At 38.2% G+C, this 21895-nt stretch overlaps 1 protein-coding gene across 1 annotated transcript in view; it reads left to right on the top strand.

Annotated features, from left to right (window-relative positions):
- Positions 1-10037, top strand: part of LOC308687468 (shisa family member 6) — a gene marked incomplete at its 5' end in the record, with an annotated part of 97930 nt that extends 87893 nt beyond the window's left edge. The window contains 3 exons of the mRNA XM_081360039.1: positions 911-931; positions 1861-1986; positions 9154-10037. Coding sequence (XP_081216165.1) covers positions 911-931; positions 1861-1986; positions 9154-9830 — 824 coding nt within the window. The 3' untranslated portion in view covers positions 9831-10037. The remainder of the gene's footprint in view (positions 1-910; positions 932-1860; positions 1987-9153) is intronic.
- Between the last annotated feature and the right edge of the window lie 11858 nt (positions 10038-21895).

The raw sequence follows: 21895 nt of genomic DNA, 5'->3' as shown, positions 1-21895 counted from the left end.
TTTTTAAGGCCCTCAATGGTTCAATCCCAGAGATATTGGGATCTTAATGCGGCTCAATGTTAAAGTTGTTGAATTTTATCCATTTTCAGTGGTCCAAATCCAAATGTCAGTCACTTTTGCACACAGCCGATACTTTTCTTTTTAAAGAGGAATGTCTGAAGAACAAATAATGTTGAAACTAGAAATGTATCTTGTTTCCCTCTATCAAAACAATTGCATACAAAATACCAAAAAATATTCTTATTCCAAAGTTAGCATGCCTGTTACTCAAGAAGTATTAAAGTCATCTGTTAAATGTATCCTTTTAGATTTTCCCTCTCAACTAACTTTTCCTTTGGACCCTTCATTTTTAACACACTAAAAAATGCAGGGTTGTTTAACCCAAATTTGGGTCAAATATGGACAAACCCAACCGTTGGGTTAAAAATGTAATTTAAAAATGTAACCCAGCGGCTGGGTTTGTCCATATTTGATCCAAATTTGGGTTGACACAACCCAGCATTTTTTAGAGTGAAGGCCCAATGTGGTTCAATCCCAGAGATATTGAGATCTCAATGCGGCTCCATGTTAAATTTTTTCAATGGTTGAAAACCAAATGTGGTAACTGCATTCAATTGGGGCAAAAAATCATTTTGTAATGATAAAAGTGCCATTTTTACTGCCCTCTCCAAAAATAGTGGATCAATCAGTAAATATAAATATGACATTTAATATTTTTTTGGCTTCCATCTCCTTTTATGTTGGTCTTTCTTCAGAAAAGAATATTAACAAAATCAAAAATTGTATCCAGTCAAGTTTCTGAAATTTGGTTGATCTGACACAGAATGGCCCTTACAATATGTGACACCGTGAATTAAAATTCTGCAGAAAAAAAGTTACTGATTTTGTTTTTCTCACTTGGGTTTGTTAGGACACAGAATAGAGCACTATGGTAAGTAGTACACATGTTGCACATGTGTATAATTTCTCATTTCTCGTGTATAATCTCCCAGTGTTGGTGTTCATTCGTTCTGTGTGTCACAGTACTTGTACAATGTCTATACACTGCAACAAAAAAAAAAAATATTTTCTTAGTATTTTTGACTTATTTACTTAAATCAAGATACATTTACATGACGCACAAATTTACTTAAGGTATTCAGTCTTGTTTTCTGAATAAGGTATCAAAATTAAGTGAGTTTATACTTAAAACAAGAAGAAATGGGCTCAGAAAATGAAATTAATAAAGAAGAGAAAACATTGGCAAATATTTGATTTTGTTTTAAGCATAAAGTCACTTTTGATATTTTTTTCCAGAAAACAGACTTAATATCTGATTGCTTCTCAAGTTCGTTACTTTAAGAATGTTTAAATATTTTACTAAAATCTGAGTAATACCAAGTAAGAATATCCTTTTTATATATATATATATATATATATATATATATATATATATATATATATATTATTATTATTATTTTTTTTTTTTTTTTTTTTTTTTTGCGGTGTGTATGTGGTGTGACATATATAATGTGCCTATATAATGTCATGTATGCGAGTCTAGAAACACATGCCACTGAAAATAGATTGGAGATCCCAGGCCTGGCAGTCCATAGTCTCATGAGCACACAATTAAAATGAGGGAACTACATTCCCAACAAGTGTTTTACTGGGTGAGCAGCTGCCCGGACCAACACTCACCCTCATTAAACACGTTCTTCAAAAAAGATTACACACACACACACACACACACACACACACACACACACACACACACACACACACACACTCAGACAGATGCCATGGTGGCTTGCACAAACACAGAGCTAGTATCGAATGTGTTTCATCTTTCTCTGCCTCTTTTTCTTTTCCACCCCGCAGAGAAGCCGAGAATGAACAACATCCTGACATCCCAGACGGAGCCGTACGAAATGTCGTTCTCCCGCTCCTTCCAGAACCTCGCTCACCTCCCGCCGTCCTACGAGATGGCCCTTAAAGCAGACTTAGGTGAATACTCTTCCCTTCCTCACTGTACACAACACATCCAGTGTGCGTGAGAGAGAGATTCATACTTTTCATACATTTATGAGCAGAAATCTCTTTAAAAATGAGACCAGAATCATACAAGATGGTGGATTTGTATATGATTTGCCATATATCTTCCTGTAGGTTTCATACATGTCTACTCATCATTGAATCAATCACACTAATATAAAAGTGTAAAGTGTACTGCAAAGGAAAATTATGCTTTCCTTTTATGGTTATGAGGAAGTATAGAGAGACTTAAAATAACAAACAAAATTTCTGATTGCACACTTGTTTAAAGAATGTAGTTTAAATGTTGTATGATCATTTATCAGTGCTTATATTTTCAGGTAGAAATATTTTTCCGTATTGGCTGCAATCTGCAATATTTTGTTCCTTAGTTGTTGTTGTTCTGCTAAAACTTTACATTAAAGTTCCCTTTGTGAAGGGTTTATAAAGATGTACATTAATTACTAATGACTTGTTTGCAAATGCATTGTAAATCATTGATATGCAGTTAAAACTGCGTGAATAAAAAAGGTGACTTTAGTGCAATGCCTGACAAATAGTGAAGCATTTTTAATTGACAATGTTATAAATGCTTGATAAATATATTTATTCACATTTAATCACCTTTTTATTCATGCAGTTTCATGCAGTGATCCTTTTTTTTTTTAGGGCAGAGAGAGATAAAAACAGACACATTTTTTGTCATACAGTAAGCATATAGAGTTATAAAATATTATGTGCATAGCAGCTCAAGATTATGATTTTGGAGACATGTTTGAATTCATATGGAGATCACTGCCTTTTCTATTTATTAATTCTATTTAAGAGAAGCAGTCAAGCTCGTAATGAGATCTTATTAATTATTCTGAGTTATGCCACTAATGTAAATTCACATTTACATTAGCAACCCAGTTTGATGTGTAATATATATATATATATATATATATATATATATATATATATATATATATATATATATATATATATATATATATATATATATATATATAATACAGTTAAAAAGTTTGGGGTAAGAAAGACAAAAAAGTGACAGTATGACATTTATTATCTTGGAAATGTTGGAGATATATACACTGACCTAAAGGATTATTAGGAGCACCATACTAATACTGTGTTTGACCCCCTTTGGCCTTCAGAACTGCCTTAATTCTACGTGGCATTGATTCAACAAGGTGCTGAAAGCATTCTTTAGAAATGTTGGCCCATATTGATAGGATAGCATCTTGCAGTTGATGGAGATTTGTGGGATGCACATCCAGGGGACAAAGCTCCCTTTCCACCACATCCCAAAGATGCTCTATTGGGTTGAGATCTGGTGACTGTGGGGGCCATTTTAGTACAGTGAACTCATTGTCATGTTCAAGAAATCAATTTGAAATGATTCGAGCTTTGTGACATGGTGCATTATCCTGCTGGAAGTAGCCATCAGAGGATGGGTACATGGTGGTCATAAAGGGATGAACATGGTCAGAAACAATACTCAGGTAGGCCGTGGCATTTAAACGATGCCCAATTGGCATTAAGGGGCCTAAAGTGTGCCAAGAAAACATCCCCCACACCATTACACCACCACCACCACCCTGCACAGTGGTAACAAGGCATGATGGATCCATGTTCTCATTCTGTTTACGCCAAATTCTGACTCTACCATCTGAATGTCTCAACAGAAATCGAGACTCATCAGACCAGGCAACATTTTTCCAGTCTTCAACTGTCCAATTTTGGTGAGCTCGTGCAAATTGTAGCCTCTTTTTCCTATTTGTAGTGGAGATGAGTGGTACCCGGTGGGGTCTTCTGCTGTTGTAGCCCATCCGCCTCAAGGTTGTGCGTGTTGTGGCTTCACAAATGCTTTGCTGCATACCTCGGTTGTAACGAGTGGTTATTTCAGTCAAAGTTGCTCTTCTATCAGCTTGAATCAGTCGGCCCATTCTCCTCTGACCTCTAGCATCAACAAGGCATTTTCGCCCACAGGACTGCCGCATACTGGATGTTTTTCCCTTTTCAAACCATTCTTTGTAAACCCTAGAAATGGTTGTGCGTGAAAATCCCAGTAACTGAGCAGATTGTGAAATACTCAGACCGGCCCGTCTGGCACCAACAACCATGCCACGCTCAAAATTGCTTAAATCACCTTTCTTTCCCATTCTGTCATTCAGTTTGGAGTTCAGGAGATTGTCTTGACCAGGACCACACCCCTAAATGCATTGAAGTAACTGCCATGTGATTGGTTGATTAGATAATTGCACTAATGAGAAATTGAACAGGTGTTCCTAATAATCCTTTAGGTGAGTGTGTGTGTGTGTGTATATATATATATATATCCTTTTTTTATAATCATCAAAGAATCTCCACAAAAATATGAAGCAGTACATCTGTTTTCAACATTGATGATAATCATAAATGTTTCTTGAGCATCAAATCATCATATTAGAATGATATCTGAAGGATCATGTGACACTGAAGACTGGAGTAATGATGCGGAAAATTCAGCTTTGATCACAAGAATAAATTATAGTTTAACAATATAAAAAATGTTTTGCTGTATTTTTAATCAAATAGATAAAGCCTTGGTGAGCAGAAGAGTCTTCTCTTTCTAACTCCAATCTTTTGACCAGTATAGCACACATCACATGATCTCAGTGGGTTAAACCCCTATTAGGTTGTTTCTTAAATGAGTAAGTTTTCCTCTCACTTCAGTGACCTTGTGCGGGACGCTCAGCTCCACAGGGACTGCACTCATAATAAACGCACTGCGGATCTCTCCGGATAAAAGCACCTGCTAAATGACAAATAACCAGACGGCTTTCATTAAATATAAAGGGCAGGATAAATTAAACATTAAAGTATTGACATGCTGCATTAACATAGTCCAAAACCATTATGATCAGATGGATGCCACTATACGGCTCTTAAATGAATGACATTCAAAACCAAATGAAGAAAATGAAAACATTGAAAACCAAGAAGCTTCTTTCTGAAGTGCAAACCGACACTGATCACAAAAGCAAACTTGTCATGACAGACGAGAAAAAGTCACCTTTATTGCTATTTATTTCACTATTGATTCAAAGCAGCTTCACCGTGATAAACAGGAAAATAGCAGAATCAATGATGCAAACTTCATTTTATGAGAAACAAATCCATATTCAGCTGTAAAGCCGCTCTAAAAAGACAATAGTGTTGTTATTCAGCTCAAGACGGTTCAGTGTTGATTCAGTTCAGATCAATAAGTCAATGTTGCAAAATTAGTCAGTTGTGAAACAAATAAACAAGACAATAGTGTCATTATTCAGCTCGAGTCGGTTGAAGTTTTGTTCTCATCTGATGGTGTCACTGCAGTCGAATCAATGATATTACTGAACACTAGGCGAGCCAAACCCAGTTTTAGTGCTTTAGACGTGGTTTTGTTCCCAGTGGGGAGTAAATAATGGTGCTTCTGGAGTCTTAAATCACAAGCCCTGTTTGCAGTGTGGTTTGAGTAATTTCGGACTTCACCTGCTGTGAGGCGAACAGGGAGGCAGACCTGAGAGTAATGAGCAGTAATGAAGAACAATTAGTCTCGTTTTTAATAGGGAGACGCTTCGTATGGCAGAGAGAGAGAGAGAGAGAGAGAGAGAGAGAGAGAGAGAGAGAGAGAGAGAGAGAGAGAGAGAGAGAGAGAGAGAGAGAGAGAGAGAGAGAGAGAGAGAGAGAGAGAGAGAGAGAGAGAGAGAGAGAGAGAGAGAGAGAGAGAGAGAGAGAGAGATGCGTGGCATTCAATTTAAAGATGGCATGCAATTTCCTTTGTCGTAAGTTTAATCCTAGAAATCCTACTGTATCGTATTTGATACACAAATATATAAGGCCTTAAATGATCAATATTTTCAAAACTGCTGAAAAGACTGTTGCACATAATCTACTTTTTTCATCTGACTGATAGTTTTTTAGCAAGTAAAAGACTTTTTTAGTGTAGCTGTAAAAACATCCTCCTTCAGCTCGTGGTCTCTTGCTGTGAAATCTTTACTGATTTTTATAAAGTAAACGTATAGAATAACTTTTATATTGTTAATAATATTTCGAGATGAACACTTACCGGACTGAAGCAACTTTGGTTACTTGATCATTTTTGTTGAAAAATCTACGAGTTTTTCACACATGATCATCAGGTTTTTGAGAAGGGTTTATTTGTTCATCTCTCAATCATCATTGTATTGCATTATATGTTTTAAAACTACAGAGCTTTGATCATAAAACTAAACATTCAAATAGTATCTTACTAAGACATTATTGGCAGATATAGTGACGACTGCTCCATTTATATGCATTTTATGTGAGTATCTGCTAGACTGCTATAAAGATCTCAGTGATTTACATTCCAGAATTTCATCTAACTTGTTGGCCATATAAATATCAGCAGTTGCAACAAATTGCATATTTTTTGCTCAGTTTGGGCCTCTAAATAAAATTGAGGCATTTTTCCTACTCGAATGAGAGTTTCATATCCTCACTATATTATCTCTAACTATATGAGCCATAAAAGCCTGGTGTATCAAATATGATACTTAACAAAAAACACATGTGCAACTTTTTTGGAGATTTCTATAAAATATTTTGCCTAAAGCGCCCATAAAAAAATAAAAAAAGTATATATATATATATATATATATATATATATATATATATATATATATATATATATATATATATATATATATATATATATATATATATATATATATATATATAAATAGAAAGACAAAAAGAGGCTCATAATGGAATTTTGTGGAATGGAAAGATTCCATGGATGTTAAAGGTTCTTCATGGAACCATCGATTCCGATAAATAACTTTTATTTTGTAGAGTGCGGGACGGCCCGTAGCTCATATTCCTCAGCTGAAGCCTGTGGCATTAGATTCGCTCTTATGTGAGTGTATAATTGAGCTCTGGGGTCCTGGAGTGACCGTTAGCAAGCGCGAGGCCTTAGGCCTGTTCACCTGACCTTTTCTCTGTAATGTCACGCCCTCGCATCGGCACATTCGGCCTTTGGAAACCGTTCGTCTGCCAAAACCCTGCCGTGTCAGTGATGGTAATTCTGAACTACACAAGCCTGTCTTCATTAGCTCCAAGATAAACAGTTCAGTGCTGAATCGATATCTAGTCTTGTACTGAACGCTGACAAACACATTCATGTTTCTCGTAACTTTGCTCTCTGTCCGAGGCTGTTCAGAAAGGAAACGGGCAGGGATTTTGGGGAAGCTACTAGAACACTGTAACTTGTTATCATTTTAATTTGTTAAAGTTACCCTTTTAGAAAAGTTGGTGGTTAGCAAACAGTGTTGCATTACCGCGCGCCCCCTTCTGGAATGGCGTGTGGATCGCCTGTGACTCACCACATTCGTCGTCTGACTGTATAAACCAAACTGTAACGTCCGAACCGTGATAGTTCAGGATTGAATACATTTACCGTTACACCCCTAAAGGATACCATCCCAAACATCTGCCACAGACGCCTACTGCTTCATGAGTAACTAGAAAGAAGCTTTAACAAGACTAGAGCAGCATCTCAGGAGAAGTGCCCTATCCTTGAGTTTATCTGCTGCACAACAAACACTACAAAATGGGCCACACACACATACACACACTTGCACAGAAACACACACACACACACTCGCGCACACACACACACACACACACACACACACACACACACACACACACACACACACACACTCACACACACATTTCCCTGTTCCACAGAGACTCATCATATAGTCTCAACGGTTTCAGTCCAAACATTGTGTTTCCTGTGCCATTGTTGAGAAAAACAAAGAAAAGATTAACAGAGCAATACAAATAGAGAAAGCGAGGCAGCAGAGACATAAAAACACAATTTAGAACCCCATTGCACATCAGCAGAATAGTCTCTGCAGGACCTGTAGCTTCGGCATCAGCTGCACTTTTTAGGGGGGTTCATGTTTTTTCAAACTCACAACAACAGAGTTATTTTATTATCAGTCCGATTTTGTTCTGTTCTCATATCTCAAGTTGCCTTGACAACTAACTGAAATAAAATAAACTGAAGTTTATAGTGTGTGTGCGTGTGCATGTGCGTGTGTGTCAGTTAACATTTATTTTATTTCAATTCATGTAAATGTTTTTCAAAAGTTCAGTTTTAGTCATTTTTATCTTTTTGTTTTCATTATATCTTTTTTATTTTTTTCATCTAAGGCTATGGCCTAAGTCAATTGTGGCTTTATGTTTCTCTTTTTTTCTGTTCTTATTGTTTCTCTTTCCTTTCGTGATTCTGCTTGTTAACAGCAGGTGTTCATCACTAATACTCAATCATCACTTAATTAATCACTTAATTGTCTCATTAACTTCAACTCTGATTCAGAGTTACTTTAAGGCCATGTGTCCACCAAAGTGTTTTTAGCCTGCTGAAAACACTAGGCGCTCTGCAGGAAACGCCCAGCTGTGGGCGCTTGAGAGCGTTTTGGCAGCGCAGCATTTTTTTCAGTTGAGACACTGCTTGTTATGATACAGAATATACGAGAAAGTGTTACTAGTATCTCATTTCACACATATTTTGTTTCTGTGTTGATTCTATATCAAAATGTCGATACAGTGTAACATATTTTCTCTGGCTCTTGTTTTTGTTCCGTTATTATGCTTGTTGTTGTCATCTGTTAACGTTGTACAAGCAGAATGTGGCGGTTGGTCGTGTGGTATTAGTCCCGCCCCCCCCCCCTCCACTGTGATTGGACGGCTGGGTAAAAAGTGACAGTGATGAGTGCTGCGTTTTACCCAAAGTTGAACATTCTTCAACTCTCGGCGAGCGTTCAGCGCTTAAGCGTGAAAAAAGCGCTCAGCGCCTCGTTAACCTCATGGTGTTTTAAAAACGCGGCGCTCCCATTGAAAACAATTGAAAAAATACGCCAGCTGCATGAAAAAAACGCTTTGGTGGACACGCAGCCTAACACTCTTTAAAGTGGGACCATATGTACTCTGAGCAGAGTAGTTCATTTAACTCTGGGATTTACCTGTGTAAGCAACTAATTAACAGTGAGAATTGGACCCTAAACTAAAGTGTTAGTTTTATTTTCACGGTATAACAGCACCGCTCTGATCTCTCGTTCTCAGGTGACAATGACGACGAGTACTACATACGGAAGCACCATTTGTCCGACCTGACGCCTCGCGGCGGAAACCTACAGACGCACATGATCAAGCTGAACGTGGATCCGCCCGCGCAGCGCCAGAAGCCCAAGCGCGTCCAGCGCGCCATGTCTCAAGATCACGTGCTCTCGCCCAAACGCGTCCAACGCGCCATGTCCCAGGACCACGTGCTCTCGCCCGCCCGCTCCAAGCCGCACCGGGACTACGGCCTGTCCTCGTACACGGGCGGCGCCGGCGGTCTGTCTCCGTACCACGGGCGAATCCTCTCCGAGGAGCAGCTGCTGTCGGCCGACCGACTGCTCTCCCAGGATCCGCTGCTCTCCCCGGATAAGATGCTCTCCTTGCGGCGCTCCAACTTCCGGGAGAAGGCCATGTCGCGGGCGCTTTCCCAGACGGACATGTTTATCCCGACAACGCCGGTCATGGACCGGCACTACAAAATGATGAAGATGCATTCGCACCCCACAACAACCCACAACAACGAGTCCTACAACACACTGACTGTTAACAGCGCGCAGGTGGGAAACAAACGGCAGGCGTTCGCCAACCGAAAGATGCACACGGTTGACCACCTGCAGTACATACCTGGACACCACCATCATCAGTACAGAACCGCGAGTAAGACCGAAGTAACTGTCTGAGGGAGACAGGAGAAGACGGGAGAGCGAATGATGTCAACAAACAATCCGGCTCGGGAAATGTGTGGTGTCCCCCTGGACAGGTTTCTTTTTTTTAAGCGTCCAACCTTGACCTGTTCCCGCTTCCAGCGCAAGCTTTCCACTCCATCAGTTCTGGGTCAGCTGGGATAGGATCCACACTTTCCGGAGCGACCCGGATCTCCTCGCACGTAGAGCAAACGCAAGGGCTTCGCGCGTGGACGCCGGACTAGAAACAGAGGCCTGAAACTATTTTTTTCAGAATCAGTACTGAACTGTTGCAAACCTGCACTGACTTTATATACATTCAGTATCAAAAAACCTACACTGCTGGTCAAACGCTTGGAATTATTATGATTTGTTTAATGTTTTTTTTTATGGAGTCTCTGCTCACCAAGGCTCACCAAATCATCATATTAGAATGATTTCTGAAGGATCATTTGACACTGAAGACTGGAGTAATGATGCTGAAAATTCAGCTTTGATCGCAGAAATAAATTACATTTTAACATATATTCACAAAGAAAACTCTGGAAGCTTGTTTCTTGCCACTGAATAAAAAAATTCAAAGGTAATTGCGACTTTTTATCTCTAAATTTTGACTTTATTTCTCACAGTTGCAAGATTATATCTGGCAATTCTGACTTTATTTCTCGCAGTTGCAAGATTATATCTGGCAATTCCAACTTTATTTCTCGCAGTTGCAAGTTTATATCTCGCAATTCTATTTTTCGCAATTGCAAGTTTCTATCTCACCATTCTGAGTTTCTATCTCGTAATTCCGACTTTATTTCTCGCAGTTGCAAGTTTATATCTCGCAACTCCAATTTAATTTCTCGTAATTCTTAGTTTCTATCTTGCAATTCTGACTTTATTTCTCGCAGTTGCAAGTTTATATCTCGCAATTCTGACTTAATTTCTCGAAATTCTGATTTCATTTCTCGCATTTGCAAGTTTATATCTTGCAATTCCAACTTTTTTTCTCACAGTTGCAAGTTTATATCTCGCAATTCCGACTTTTTTTCTTGCAGTTGCAAGTTTATATCTCGAAATTCTGACTTTATTTCTCGCAGTTACAAGTTTATATCTCGCAATTTTGACTTTATTTCTCGCAGTTACAAGTTTATATCTCGCAACTCCAACTTCATTTCTCGCAATTCTGAGTTTATATCTTGCAATTCTGACTTTATTTCTCTCAGTTGCAAGTTTATATCTCGCAATTTTGACTTTATTTCTCGCAGTTACAAGTTTATATCTCGCAACTCCAACTTCATTTCTCACAATTCTGAGTTTCTATCTTGCAATTCTGACTTTATTTCTCGCAGTTGCAAGTCTCTATCTTGCAATTCCAACTTTTTTCTCACAGTTGCAAGTTTATATCTTGCAATTCCGACTTTTTTTCTTGCAGTTGCAAGTTTCTATCTTTTAATTCTGACTTTATTTTTTGCAGTTGCAAGATTATATCTTGCAAATTCTGACTTTATTTCTCGCAGTTGCAAGTTTGTATTTGGCAATTCCAGCTTTATTTCTCGCAGTTGCAAGTTTATATCTCGCAATTCTATTTCTCGCAGTAGCAAGTTTATATCTCGAAATACTGACTTTATTTCTCGCAATTACAAGTTCATATCTGGCAATTTCGACTTCGTTTCTCGCAATTCTGATTTTATTTCTCGCATTTGCAAGTTTATATCTCGCAGTTGCAAGTCTCTATCTTGCAATTCCAACTTTTTTCTCACAGTTGCAAGTTTATATCTCGCAATTCTGACTTTATTTCTTACAATTGCAAGTTTATATCTCACAATTCTGACTTTATAACTCTGTTGCAAGTTTATATCTCGCAATTCTAACTTTTTAACTCACAATTGCAAGTTTACATCTTGCAATTGTGAGAGAAAAAGGTCAGAATTGTGAGATAAAAAGTCGCAATTACCTTTTAAATTGTTTTATTCCATGGCGGAAACAAGGTTCCATAGTAAACAGTTATTTTAAATTGTTATAATATTAAACAGTTTTACTGTTTTTACTGTATTTTTGATCAAATAAAGGCAGCCTTGGTGAGCAGAAGAGACTTCTTTCAAAAAACATGGAAATATCGTAATTTTTCCAAATATTTTTGAGCGGTAGCGTATATAGATTTATGATTTTTAACTTGAGTCCTAAACATAGCGATAGCGATTCTTCTTGAATATAAACTTGTGTAAGCACTTTAGCGAGTGCCTCTTCTCAAAACAAGTCCTGCTTCGATACCGAAGTGGGGAAAGGGTTTAAAAGCACAATAAAACTGACGTTGTTTTTCTTTTCCTTTGTCGCATTATCTCTGTTTGGTTTCTCAGTTTCATGTATTTTTTTCAGTGGACCTGTGTCGTTTCCTTCTGCGTAGGTGATTGTAAATATACACTCGGTTAGCAGCAGTTAAACAGTGAGTTCGCTTTGTGGGTTACTATGGGTTGCTTTTTGCATTTTCATTGCTTCTGTTCGGACATTTTCTAGCATCAACCCACCCGAAGTATATTTGATGACACAAATGTGTACAGTAACGTGCGTGTGTGTGTTTTTTAATCTGTACTTGTAGACTAATGGTGAATAAATTTGGTTGATTCAGCCATTCGTACGTATTGTCTGCTAGTTTTAAATAGGAATCATCCTTCCCTTTGCTTTCGAGATCTCTGACATGTTGAACAAGCAGACAAAAGCAATCAAAAGCAATCAAGATGAAGAAATGAGTGACGGAAAATTAATGATAATGGAAGATATGCCTTTAATACTCTATTATATACAATCAAATCTGCGTATACCCTCGAGATGGATGTTAATTAACAGCCTTCTGTCTATGATGTTTACCATCAGTCTATCTAGGATTTCCCATGATGCTTTGCCACGGCAATGATAGTCTGCACAACTCTGAAGGGGATTTGTGTTGTTTTATTGTGTTGGTTCTCAATAAATAAGGTTTTAATGAAATGTATGATTTTCTGACGTTCACACACAGATGCCCTATCTTAAGTTATCTTTTTTTTTTTTCAGTTTATGAAATATTATATTAAACTTGCTGTGTCGCACATAACCAAAAGATGGCTGATGATAAAATAGACACCATTTACAAGGGTGTCAAAGGAAGGTTTGGGGTTCAATAAAAGTTAAGCTTTATCAGTAGCATTTGTGGAAATGATATTGATTACCATAGAAAATAATTCCAAATGATTATTAATTGATTTAAAAAAAAATATATATATATATATATATGTATATATATATACATATATATATATATATATATATATATATACACATATATATATATACATATATATATATATATATATATATATATATATATATATATATACATATATATATATATATATATATATATATATATATATATTTGTTTATTTATTTATTTATTAAAAAACTTAAAACCACAGAAAATAATTTCAAACTGTTATTGATTTGTTTATTTTAAAAGTTCAGAATTTATTTATTAAAGTTTTTTATTTATTTTTTAAATAACAAAAATAAAAGTAACATTTATTTTAATTATTTATTTAAAAAGCTTAAAACCACAGACAATTATGTCTTAACTTTTTTGTTTGTTTATTTGTTAAAAAGCTTAAACACAATTAAATCAAGTCAAGCTCTATTGACAGAATTTGTAGCATAATGTTGATTATCGCATAAAATAATTACAACTGGATATTTATTTAATTGTTTGTTTATTAAAATAGCATGAAACCACAGAAAATTATTTCTTAACTATATTTGAAAGTTAAATGCATTTGCATGAATTCTTCCTTTAAAATGTGCATAGTTTGAGTCGTGAAGTGTCTAAATGGTCATTTTAGCAGAGGAGTGGCTGTTTACTGACTCTAAATGATCATGACGAGTGGAAATAATTGCTATCGCATCGCTGAAAACTTTGGTAAGTGACTTAATTGCACTGATCTCATGTTAACACAATGTTTATGTTTAGTAGAGAATGCTTTTGAAACCATGTGTATTTTAACATTCATTGTCTTGCCCTATAGACATCCATTGTAAATATATTGCTCTAAACACTATTTCACAATTATTATTTTTTAAATTCCAATCTGAATTAGACTAAAAAATAAATGTCTTCTGTTTTTGTTTTATTTCAGGTAAATACTCCTCATCTTCACTGCAGTTTTACAAAAGCTGTCAGTGAAATCACTTCATGTATCCGTATTTTCTGTCATATTCGTGTATGTAGTTGGTGTTTTTCTGCTTGTGTTTGTGATTTATTGATGAATCTGCTGTGTTTTCAGCGCAACTGTGATGCTGGTAAGAGACACTCTGACAGCTTCTTGACTTTTAATCTTCAACAGCAGGATTCTTACCTGACATTTTTTTTCAGTGCGCAGAACATTGAAGGAAGCAAATGATTCCCAGCGGCTGCGAATGTCCGTTTGATTGGTTGTTCACTTGAAGGGCTTTGCTTGTCACTCCTTTACTATGAGCAAATTGTGCTGTCTGGCTATTTGTACGATTTGCAGTTTTTTTCAAAAGTTTAATTCAATCATTGTGATTTGTTTTGTGAGTCCGATCTTTAGTTCTGACTGTCCACATTATTAGTGTACCACTGATGAAATCGGACATTGTTCAGTGTGATCAATATATGGGATATCAACACCGGTTACTGTATCATGTGTCCATCATGACACGTTCTGACAGCATAAACATTCTACTGTGCACACACACACACAGTCCAAAAAATAATAATACTGGCCTTAATTATTCCACAAACAACCAGAACGATAGATAGATAGATAGATAGATAGATAGATAGATAGATAGATAGATAGATAGATAGATAGATAGATAGATAGATAGATAGATAGATAGATAGATAGATAGATAGATAGATAGATAGATAGATAGATAGATAGATAGATAGATAGATAGACACCTCACTATCATAAAGGCCTCAGTCTGAGCTGTTAAATGATCACCGTAATGACCAGATGGACAATATTATCGCCTTTAATGTCGGGAGGAGAACAAAAAACAAAACCTTTTAAAGAGCAGCTCTCCGTCGTAAATGAAATCTCGGATCTTGAAGGATACAATCAATCTCTTAAATGGTTTTCAGCCGAACACGTTCACACATTAGCAGATTATTATTCATCTCTGTGTCATTAATGATTCTCCTCTATGATATTGTGTCGTGTTTTACAGATGTTTTGTGTGTCTTTGATTGGATGCTTTGTAGTCTCGCCTCCTCTCATGCATACAAGATCAGTCATTATTCTCAACGGCCTCTAGAACTACAATGGAGTTCACTTTATAAAATTACTACAGAGAATTCTGCAAGATATGTGGAGATATCTGGGAAGTTTGTTAGCTCAAACGTCTCGGTTACGTATGTAACCTTCGTTCCCAGAGGAGGGAACGGAGACGTTACGTCAGTGATTGACGAATGGGGGTTTCACTTAGAAGCCTATCACCTTCCAGTTCTTACAAAACGAGCCAATGGCAAAACAATGCCATGGGTCTGCGGAATTTGCATAGCATAACTCCTCCCCACCGCGTGGTCATAAAGGAAGCAGCGCAGCAATCTTGCATTATATTATGCTGAGTAGCCGAGACTGAACTCCCGGCTGGTCCAGCGGTACAGTGGTTGTGGCAGGGGGACGTAACGTCTCCGTTGCCTCCTCAGGGAACGAGGGTAACATCCGTAACCGAGACGTTCCCTTTCATTCAGTCACTCCGAGTTACGTCAGTGACTGACGAATGGGGGTCCCAATTCACGCCACAGTGGCTGTCTTCCAGTGCCCTGAGCTCCCTGTCATGAGACTAGCAAGGACGAAGGACTCCAACTTAACATAGGAATACCAAGGTACACTGGGAAGATATCTCAGTGGAAATATGCAAAACAATGCCGGCCGAAGGGAAGAGTTGCAGAATACACATATGAACTGCGAGCGGGCTGCATATGGAGAACACTTGGGTATCCAGCCCACAGGGTGGAATCTTTCAACCCAGGGGTGGCAAGGTGGCTTGCCAAGGGAAAGATACACGCTCAGAGAGGCTTACAGTGGAAATACACATGTGGGGGTCACCCAGAGGGGGAACCATGCACATGGAGGAGTGGAGTGTGCCCGAACCCCAAGGGGACATGGCGTCCACTATCCAGTGAGACAACCTTTGCTTGGAGAGAGCCTTTCCCTTCAGCTTCCCACCATAACAGACAAAGAGCTGGTCTGAGGTCCTGAAACACCGCGTTCTGTCTAAGCACGGAGGGTGCGTACTGGACAGAGCAGTGCCAAGGCTGGGTCTGCCTCCTCCGAGGGCAGCGCTTGCAGGTTCACCACCTGGCCTCAAAAGGGTGTGGTAGGAACCTTGGGCACATATCCAGGCCGGGGTCTCAGGATCGCGTGAGAATTAGCCGGCCTGAATTCTAGGCATGCTTCGTCAACCGAAAATGCCTGCAGGTCCCCTACCCTCTTGATGGAGGCCAATGCAACCAGGAGCGCTGTCTTCATAGACAGGAACTTAAGCTCCACTGATTGCAGAGGCTCAAAGGGAGCACTCTGCAGGGCAGATAAGACCACTGAGAGGTCCCAAGAGGGTACAAGAGGAGAGCGAGGAGGATTTAGTCTCCTTGCTCCTCTAAGGAACCTGATGACCATGCTTCCTCAAGGACTTACCTTTAACTGCATCGTGATGTGCGGCGATAGCGGCAACATACACTTTGAGGGTGGAGGGAGACAGCCTTCGCTCCAACCCATCTTGCAGGAAGGAAAGAACGACACTGATCAGGCATTTTCTGGGGTCTTCTCAGCGAGAAGAGCACCAGGTGACGAGGAGCAGATCACTGCACAGACCAGCAGCAGGAATGAGATCTCGCTGGAACACGCCGTCACACCAACACCGCTGAAGAGTCGCTCGTCTCGTATCTAGAACTCATTGACAGCTTGTTGCAGTGGAGAGGAGTGAAGAGAACACTTGGCTCCGAAGCAAAATGCGAGATTACCGCACTGCTTTCTTTATATCCACGCGGTGGGGCAGAGTTGCGCTATGCAAATTCTGCAGACCCATGGCATTGTTTTGCCATTGGCTCGTTTTGTAAGAACTTGAAGGTGATAGGCTTCTAAGCGAAACCCCCATTCGTCAGTCACTGAGTGACTGAACGAAAGGGAACATTATTATTGCAGTAACATACACAGACATCTAAACAGACTTTGAAAATCCTCTGGAGCCAAAGGTGCTTTGTAAAAAAAATGTAAAAAGTAAATGACAAAATGGTAAACACTGACTTCCCTTTGATGCAATAGTTTGATCTTTCTTTTAAGGCTGTTTTGTTGTTGTTTTTCAGGTCCGTCTTCAGAGAGAAGGCGGGTCTTATAATGCAAATTATTTAGTGCGCATATAACTGAAACATCATCAACTGAAGAATGCATCTGCTGGCAGATGAGGACCAGATGTTTGGTGCAAGTGTTTTAGTTTTTAATTATGTTTACATAATGGATATCTGTGATCACCAATGCTTCAATGAGGCGCTATATTACTGTATTTTAATTAGTGCTGGGCAGCGATTAATCGCATACAAAATAAAAGTTTGTGTTTACATAATATATGTGTGTGTACTGTGTATAATTATTTTGTATATATAAATACACTCATATGCATGTATATATTTTAATATAACTATTTGAATGTATATGTATATATATTTATACATAATTTATATTAAATATAAATATTTAATATATAAATAACACATTTTTCTTAAATATATGCATGCTTGTATATTTATATATACAACATAATTATACACAGTAAACATACATATATTATGTAAACACAAACTTTTATTTTGGAGGAAATTAATCATTGCCCAGCACTGATTTAAATTGAAATCCACCAACAGTGATGTTGAATATCTAGTTCAGTCCTGAAACTCTAGAGGGCGCAAGTTGATCGCTCCTTTACATGCATTCTGCAACCAATCACATCATTACCGCATGGCACAAGCTGATTGGCCTCTGCTGATCCTGCAGCCAATGAGATTGCTTGCTCAACATTTAAATAGTCTGGTTCAGTGTTTGCTGTAAGCTAGTTCCTCTGAACCCCTCCACCTCCCCAGCTCCACCTGCCTAAATCTGCTACAGGATTTATGTGCGTCTTTATGCAGCAGCAGCAGATCTTACATGCTCACAGCAGCGTCTCTGTGTGTCTTTTAGCAGTAGCAAGTCTATACTTGCTCCGCAACAGCAGTAGCGTAACAGATCTAAGACCAAATACATTAACTTTGCCATATCAAATTGTATTGAATTTTAGTGTAAGCCAGGATTTTTTTTATGCAATCGCCATTGGTTTCAATACAGTAAGACTTAAAGTAAGACTAAAACTTTCAGTATGTTTACATTGTATACCCAATTTAATTGTTATTCAGTAAAAAATACTACATTTAGTGTTACTATACAAAAGACTGTTGATTTGATGCCACAAAAATATTGTATAATGTCATTTAAAAGTAGAAATTTAATTTTTAATCCTTTATATTTTTCTACATGAATTTGCTAGAATGTTGAAATGCACTAACAGCGATGTTTTGTTTATTTGATGAGATTTTAGGGGAAATCTTTTTGTGCATTTTGTCCTAAAGTCCCCGTGTGGTGAAAATCAAGTTTTTAATGTTGTTTTTATGTCCATGTGGTGTTTTTAATATGCTTTAAGACAAACATGTGTAAATTCATAAGTCGACACCATTGCTGCGTATTTTCTCCTTAAAACTGCAGTGAACCAAAGACAGTCTCAAAAACACGGGTTGAAATCGCTGGTGTTTCTGACGCCACAAACTACCTTGTAACCAATCAGATCAACGTGTGATCGTCAACCAGTGGACCTCTGAGCTGGTGTGAGTGAGTGGAGGCGGGGCTCATTTGCATATTCATAGATCCGCATATACTACATGCGACAAGGGTCTTGAAGTTACATTCAAGATATTTTAAGGCATGAAGAGTTTGTTTTTTAAGGAAAAAAGTTTAAATGTAATTTTGGTGATTAAAGATGAGTTTTAAGGGATAGAATTATTGACTAAAGGGGGCCTTTAAAGCAATCATCATTGGTTTCAATACATGCTCTTACAGTAAGACTAAAACTTAAAGTATGTTTCCATAGTATACTGTAGTTTTTTTTTCTTGACATGACCCCTTTAAGAGCACAAGTTTTAGATGGATGTTAGCGCAGCAAGACGGCTGGTCCCATTCCAGCAGAACGCAAACGCCCCCGTCCCTTTACACTCCGGGACTGTGGGGTGATACATCTTTCCGGACACGAGAACAATGCCTGCGAGCTCTAATTCTTCATGACAGCACTGTAAATGGGCCACAGATATGGCTGCTGTTATGAGAGCAACCATTTGCATTTAGATGAAAAAAAAAAAGAAATGAGGTTAGTTTGAGAACAACAGATGTCAAATGGTCAATCAAGAAACTACCTAAACTATATATTCTTGAGGAAGTTTGGGGTCGAATGTTTTTTTAATGTTTTAATGATCTTGTTTTTTAATGTTTTTGAGAGAAGTTAAGAAATTAAAAGTTTAAGCCAGCAAAACTGGACGATTTTTATTTTGTACTCATACATTTTATACATAATTGCTCTTAACTTGAAATATTTCAGTAAGCTAATTTAAACATTTAACTTAAAATGATCATGTAATCGCAACTTAAATATTTTTAGTAGTGGAAACTTGCCTAGCTTTAACTAGCTAATTCGTTAAATTATAACTTGGTAACACAATGCTTTGATAGCATTAGTAAGCATAGCAATTGCTGAATGAGTACAGGACTTTAGAACAATAAACATATACCTGTTCTCAAACCAAGTTCATGCGCCACTCGTCATCATGATGACTCCAAAAAACCCAACATAACAGAAACTCTTCTAAATTAGCATAGTAAAACATTAAACTCTATACTAAATCTCCCACTTAACTTTAATCTTGCACCAAAAAACATTATTTAAACTTAATTTTAATATTTACTCTCCCTTTCGAGTGGCATGGCAAACCATGCTGGGAGATAGAAATCCCAGTCCAGTTTCAGCTAAGTTTGTCTAAATTAAAAGAAACAAGTTCATAAAACTCAAAACGATGAAACAATTCAGATTACTTAAAATGTGTCAGTTTTGTTCTAAGTTCTAAATACTCATAAAAGTTAATTTGATTGAAGTCATTTGTTGAATTTAAGTTCATCCTACTCAATCCAAATAATTATTTTGGGCATAGGGTTTAAAGGTACAATATGCAATAATTTTTTTGCCGCTAGAGGGCGCTACATTCTAAACAACAACAACGGCGTAGCTTGATGACGATGTGAAGGAGCGTGGAATGATGGGAACTGTCGTTTTAAACTCCACCGTGGATGTAAATCAGTCAGACGGGAATCGAAGGCTAAGTTCTATTTTTATAATGACATGCTTTTTGTGGCGAGGGGGGCGTGGTTCATCGCGGTCTGTAATGGGGGAGAGAAGAGACGAGCGGGACGCAAGTAGGTCAAGTGCAAATGACGAACACCTGTGTCTTATTGCTGTGATCCGCGTGGAGAGACCGCTTATAAGCCACGCGCTGGAACGAGAGATAGACTGAAGAGAAAATTGGACGCAGAGAAAGAAAACGGTGGATCCGAGCTCTCATTTTTGAACTGTTTTGTGCGTCGTGGTTGCCATGGTGAATGCGAGTCCCAGTCACGCCGACCCCTGTCTTCTTCCTTCCTGACTCTTGAATCTCATCACACTTTTATTTCATTAAAATGAATTAACCGCAAGAAAAGTAAGGTTTAATTCTAAATTGGTTATCATAGATGTTACTGTATGTCGAATTCATTGTTGTGATAACGCGGTGCAGTTTTACGTGTTCTAAACAACCCACATCATTTGCCAAAATACTGATTAATCTTTATGTATAACACATGCTATATTTATTTACATGGCCATAAACACCAGACGTGATAAACAATGTCAATAAACTAAACACAAACCTAAAGCAATAATACTTCCCTTACATAAACATAACTATTACTGAATGCTACATTTGGAAAATATAAAATTAAGCATGCTTTGTCGACAGAACCAGCTGCAGTCGGTAAAGAATAATTGTGTTCCATAACGACTGCAAGATACAAGCTAACGTTTGTAGCTTGATATACGCTACAACTACAACTTCCGCATTTGTCCAGGACTCCACGCAGTACGAGCGGAAACCAGGGGGGGAACCGAGCGCTCGATTTCCGTACCACCCCCGGGAGTCGCCATTGGCTAACAAGCCTTCACCTGCTGTTAGCATCCCATTGACTCCCATTCATTTTGGCGTCACTTTGACAGCGAATAACTTTACATCTGAGGCGTTTAAAGACTCCATTTGTCCATTGTTTGTTTCTAAAGAAACACAACAATGTATAAAAGGCTCCATTACCTTGTATCTTACGTTATGGCCCCGTAGAAGCAGTTTTAGTAAAAGTAGGCTAATGATTGCGTCATAACCACGCGACTCTCTGGAAATTACCGTAGAGACAGAAGGAGAAGCTCGCAGTCAATCGGGGGGACGTGGAGGCATAAAGTCTGATAAAGTCAAGGGAGAAGCCCATAGAGAGTCATGATGCTGCTCCTGCTCCTAGCTCATGGACACCTCCTACTCGCGCTCTCCGTCTCTGCAAGATTCGGAAGGGAATGGTTCAGATTTGGCTTGGCACAGCTACTAGAAAACTTACAACAGTCAGGCAGGCTGCTCACGTCACATCCACGCCGTCAAGCTCAGTTTGAGTCTGCGCAGTACGCTCAGCCATCAGGAAGCGAGGGCTTCTAATTTGCTTCACTTCTCTCCGTTGAAACCTATGGGGTCGCTGTGTCCAGTTTATATACTGTCTATGGCGGAAACCGAGGGTAACGCGGATATGACGCAATTGACTGGCGACTCCAAGCTCCCCCCTGCTCTAACGCCCCGTTTCCTTGGTTAAAATCGCAATTTTCTCACGATTTATAAATAGTTGGAAACATTTGGGATATTGTAAGTAATCAACTTAACAAAATAT

This window comes from Scardinius erythrophthalmus, assembly GCF_964197995.2.
Source record: "Scardinius erythrophthalmus genome assembly, chromosome: 1".
Taxonomy (NCBI): Eukaryota; Metazoa; Chordata; class Actinopteri; order Cypriniformes; family Leuciscidae; genus Scardinius; species Scardinius erythrophthalmus.
The sequence above is the reverse complement of the archived record's forward strand: the minus strand, read 5'-3'. Positions and strand labels throughout refer to the sequence as shown.